General features: G+C 26.6%; 1 protein-coding gene across 1 annotated transcript in view; it reads left to right on the top strand.

Annotated features, from left to right (window-relative positions):
- Positions 1–1,652: 1,652 nt before the first annotated feature.
- The window catches only part of LOC142330639 (uncharacterized), a 50,129-nt gene continuing 45,780 nt past the window's right edge, over positions 1,653–6,001 (top strand). Inside the window, exon 1 of the mRNA XM_075376083.1 lies at positions 1,653–1,737. Within this exon, the coding sequence (XP_075232198.1) occupies positions 1,653–1,737 (85 nt within the window). The remainder of the gene's footprint in view (positions 1,738–6,001) is intronic.

The raw sequence follows: 6,001 nt of genomic DNA, 5'->3' as shown, positions 1-6,001 counted from the left end.
AAGGTTTCACACAAAAACATATTACTCGATGGGTAGAAGGAAAAACAAAACGATGCACAGTTTTACTGTTACTACAATATAAATCAGATAGAAAGAATAATAGTAAATGTAGCCAGCTTGTGTTCATAATATTTTTTTTTTGTCTTCAGTCATTTGACTAGTTTGATACAGCTCTCCAAGATTCCTTATCTAGTGCTAGTCGTTTCATTTCGGTATATCCCCTACATCCTACATCCCTAACAACAATATATGACAAAAAAAACAATATATTTATAACAAAAATATATATATTTTTGGGTTCATAATATATGAGCCCAAAAAATAAACATCTATGCTATTCCATCTTTTCAAAAAAAAACAAAAAAAACATTAATTAATAAATAATTATCCTGAAATCTAAACCGAAAATTTTTTTAAATTAATCTTCAATATTTAATCTAATTAAATCAGGATCATAAAACATTGTCCATTTTACAATTTTCATACAAAGAACCATTAGCTTATTACATTACAACTGTTGAATTTTGACTAAATCTTTAGCAGTTAGAAATTCTTGCGCAGTACTGCACAAGAAAGCCGACTTTATTTTATTTTGTTTTTTTTTTGCCCCGCTCAAACACAAACCAAATCGCAAACACATCCTACCTGAATACACCGAACAATATTACTAACATAGATATCACAGATAAAGAAATTGTCAACGTTCCAATTTTCAGCGTGATAACGAACCACGCTTCTAAATTATTCCGCTCAAATTTGTTTGACCTTAAATTGAGCGTAACTCAAGAACGACCCAACCAATCTTCATAACACTTTCACATGCACGAGTTCAGATTCACTACTACAGCTTGTCTAAATTTCAAAGCAATTGATTGAGTAGTTTTGGAAATTTCCGAATCACAATATTTTATACATAGACTTATAAATACACAAGGAAACCACAATTTAAGTGAATGGTATTTTCGTATTCATACCTCAAAACTTAAAGAAAGTTCATTTTCATCCCTACTCACACTATACGACCGAAATTATACCGTATTTTTCTTCAAAACGTCAGTAAAAATATTATTTACAACCGGAAAAAAATTGTCAGTTATTCTCTAAATTAGAAAGTAATTCATGGAAATGGTTTGATTGATTCTAGATTTACTGGTAAGTAATTTATCTTTTAAATAATTCAGTGTTCACGTATAAATATGAATCACATGTATAAATTCTTAAAAAATCATAGATTCAAAAAAACAAATAACTATACACATTTATTGTGAAAACTTAAAATTATTTCGTATAGCCTACATAGATAATTAAACAATATTTTTATTTTATTAATTTTCTTTAAAATCAAAATATTTTTCTACAATTATATTTTAATTTTTCTAAAGACTTAATTTAAAGAATTTTTTGAAATTTAAAAAAATTAACGAAGATGTATCTTCATTCATTATTATTTATTTTTTCTGAAAACATTTTTCATTTATATATATTATTTATTTATTATATTAATTTAATATATATATTTTTTTTTATTTCTATATATTTTTAATAATAAAATTTTTATTTACATAATATAAAGCAATCCTGAATATCACTCTTCTGTCAATCTTGCATCTTATTTTCTCATAAAAGAGAATGTCAGGGAGGGAATTTAGAAAATGCTTTATTGTTTAATCAAGCGTAATATAGGGGATGTAGTTACTATTATAACTGAACCGGCCCTTTGCTCATTACATATACAGTGTATGTATATATATATATATATATATATATATATATACGTATGAAAAATGCGTTTTCAGATGAATGAACAATATCGTATTATATTCATTACAACTGTTGAGTAAACAGGGGTTGCTTACCTCTTCTTGGAGAAGTTACCTTCTGTAAGTTGTTTTAATATTATTTTGCAATTTATTTAAATATAATAATATAAATATCTGTTATTATTAAGAGAAAAATATGTGTTTATAATTTTTTTTAAATAAACAGTTGAAGCTGAACTTTCAAACGAAAACTTTTTTTTTCAAAAAAAATAAGAAAAAGGAATTGGAATCAAGAAAAAATAAGAAACGTAAAGTTCTAAATAAATTTTTAAGTTATATATTTATTTTTCCGGAAGTTGTGTGTATATAAATATATAAATATATATATATATATATATATATATATATATATAAGAACATGACCTGAGTGATTCATAATCAACGCCCAGCAAAAACTACTGAATATAAATTGATAACAATTTCTATACTCGTTCTTCTTACTATGTAAGTGCAAACACCAAAAAAGGATTTTTTGAAATTTCGAGTTTAAAGTTTGCACCCAAAAACCTCGTTTTTTGGCTCTAATTCCGGTTCCTGTGAACCAATTCCCTTGAAAATCAATACAGCTCTATTCCCAATAGGTTTACATCAGCCCGCTAAGTTTCGTCAAAATCAGTTAAAATATTTATCCGGTAGAACGGATGAAAAACTCTTATACATATACGTATATAAATAATACAGAATCGTGTTTAGGAGCTCTAAAACGAAAAGAAAAGTTGGTCCCCCCCTCCACCAATATACCCATACATTTTAGAAAATCTGAATATTACATTCAATTTTTTACTTCGTCCTATTTTTCAAAATAGTGACAAATATTATCTTTTAATAAAACCTGAAATATTAAACAACACATTGTTTGTTTTTGTTTTTTAACTTGTTTATATTATGTTGCGAAGTTTAGATTTAAGTTAGTTTTATATTGCAGTTTATTTATTTATTTTTTTATTTTAGATAAAAAAATTTCAACATATTCCTGTTGAAATTTACCTTAACATTATTTCATGTGTTATTATTTTAAATAATTGATATGAGATCTTAATCACATCTATTATTTATCTTGTAACTAGTAAACCCGGCAGTGCTTCGCTATTGTTAGATTTGAGTATATATATAGATTAAATGAACACAATTGAAAGTTTAATAAAATATTAAAAAACTGAACATTATGGAACTTAAGCTTTACTTTATAAAAGTCAGAATGTAAATAAATCCATTTATCAAAACAGCACTACTTATCAGATTTAATTCAAAGTACTCTCTAAACACAGTAGTCGGTTCAAAATACCCCTAACTTTCCTTTTGCTGGTCATATCGAGGATTTCACTAGCTTTAAACCATCTCCGGACAACGCGGACCATTTTGAAAAAACCCGTATGAAAATCGGTCTAGTAGTTTTTTAGTCTAAAGCGGACACACATACGAACATTGCTTTATAAATATATATATATATATATAGAAGAAGAAAGTCTGTTTGTGTATTTGTTTGTTTGTTTCGTAAATATCTCGACACCGAGGCCATCTAGCGGGTATAGTTTTTGCAAAAATTTTTATTTTCGCTTAACTAATACATATTCTAAATATGAGCCTAACGGGTCCATTTTTTGCAAAGGTATTTCTTTCTATGTAAGTAACATAATCTAAATATGAGCCAAATCGGACCATAAATGTAATTTTTTGAAATATCTCGACCCCAGAGCCACCTAGCGGGTCCCTACGGACCACATAACTGGGAAACCTTCGCGGACGTGCGCACAACAAAAGTTTCATCGCAATCGGATGAATGGTATACGAACACATACGAGACAAACAAACAAACAAACATTCATTTATATATATATATATATATATATATATAGAAGATTAATTGTATATTCTGTGATGCAGTTCTAATAAAGGGTTTACCATTGTAAAACTATGTAGGTTTTATCCACACAGTAATCTACTCATTTCGACGTAATCCATATAATTTATTAATTATTTACCGATCGGAATAAAATACTTATTACAATTTTTAACTAATTTAAATTTTCTTAATGATTGATTTTAGTATGTTTATTTATGGTTTTATTATATTGTCTTATCCTAGTTACTAAAAGACTTGTTTTTATTTGTGAAAAGAATGAACGTTATTTATTTTTAATTTGTAATGAAGATCTAAATATTAACTGAAAAAAAAATTAATAATGAAAAAATCAAATATTTATTATTTACTCCATTTTTATAAATTATTACACAATTTATTTTTTTTCACTACTAAAAACATTTTTTGGAATATTGATAAAATTACCGAGTTTCTCGAAAAACTTGAAGTCTATTATTCAAATAATAAATCAGAAGATTTTGACGTACACGTAATTCTATTTAAACTTAAAAATTTAACGAATGAAGAAATCACAACACAAGTTTATCTTTAAAATGTTAAATCAGTATGCATGATTTATACATCTTCGATGTGCTACTTATAAGTAGCACATTGCACATAATAAACGTGTAATTGTAGTACAAATTGACTGCATCTAAAAATCACACCAGAAAAGAATCGTTGGTATCAAAAGTACATTATATCTAAATAGAAAACAAAAAGAGTTATAATTCTAATGTATAACTAAATTGACGGAGAAATTTACCTATTATATAATCAAATCTCATTTTATTGAATAGAAATAAAATTGAAAGCCTGTTAGTGATCTTTATTTAATCATATAATGAATGATTAAAATTTTTGCTTATTCAATACTTGTAAATTACACCTACCGCTACATTCTGACCTAAAAATATTATAGACGAGCGGGACTCCCATAAAAAGTCGCTTAAAAAAATGAAAAATCGATCAGCATCGTTTTAATCTCTAATTTCCATCATACTTTATGTTTTCAAGGAATATGAAGTTTATTTTGATCTAGAATTGAGGGAAAATTGTCAAAATTGACATTTTAGCCAAAAGTGGAAAAAAATATTTTTTTCGTGATTTTTTTGGTTTAACTCGCTGTATCTCAGCCGGGTATTAATATTTCTTTAAAAAAATTTAACAGTATAATATTCAAGCAATTCTTTAAAGAAAAAGATTAAAGCGAATTTTCTAAAATATTTACTGGCTGTTATGATTTTTTTTTTAAATCTTTAATGCATTTTCAGGAGTTAGCACGTTCAATTGCAAAAGTTAAGCGATAAAATTTTGAATTTAATTTTTAACCCATACAGTATTAAAATTTAAAACATTATGAAGTTTTCAAAAAGTTACAGTTTTTAATATGTCGTAGAAAAAAAGTTACGGAAATTTAAATTACACCGAACATAGCGCGCGCGAGCTGCGTCTCGCGCCAGTTTCTTGCGCACTTGCGCCTACTGATTACAAACAATATACAATACTGAATACTTTGTTTTAAGTTGCATTTTTATTTTTTTTCATTGTTAATCAGACTGTTTAATTACGATATATAAATATTATTACATCCCTTGCCGTAAAATTTGTTATAATTTTTTTTCGTAAATTGTCATAAAATTTACTTATGTTTTCTAATGTACGACACCGAATTGTAAATATAACTTGAGTCACAAAAAAAATTTGTACATATATGTTTGTTTTATTTTATTAAATCGATAATAGTATCATAATTTTAAATTAATTTATTAAATTTAATTTTTATATCTAATATAGAAATTATTATAAGCAAAACACCGAACAGCATGAGCATGAACACAACACCGAACTCTATTGTTAGACCTGACTCATATATCATATATCAAGTAAACAATATTTTAAAAAGACTGACCTTATGCTCCGTGCAAGTACATAATTTTCCGAGAACTCAATAAATTAATGACAGGAAATACAACACCGAACGTGCACACACGAGTGTGTGGAGACGTCTGAATGTTCCTTATAGACAAAATTGAAATTGTAAAATAGTAAAATAGAAATTAAATAATAATATCTCCGTTGGTTTTCAGAAGTTGTTTTAGTATTGTTTTCGTTCATCATCCATGAACGCTAAACATCGCTGGTCAACAAAGTCTGCAAGGATAAAGCTAATCATTAGAAATCAGTCTAACATAATCAAAATCCTCGACAAATTAAATCGAATAGTTTGCTAATATAAAATGAATATCAACCTAAAAACACATTAGCATCAGCATCCACTAAAACATCACACTTAGATTACGATAGACTTTTTTTTATC

Source organism: Lycorma delicatula, chromosome 9, assembly GCF_047948215.1.
Source record: "Lycorma delicatula isolate Av1 chromosome 9, ASM4794821v1, whole genome shotgun sequence".
Lineage (NCBI taxonomy): Eukaryota > Metazoa > Arthropoda > Insecta > Hemiptera > Fulgoridae > Lycorma > Lycorma delicatula.
Note: the sequence above shows the minus strand (reverse complement) of the source record. Positions and strands in the feature narration are given on the sequence as shown.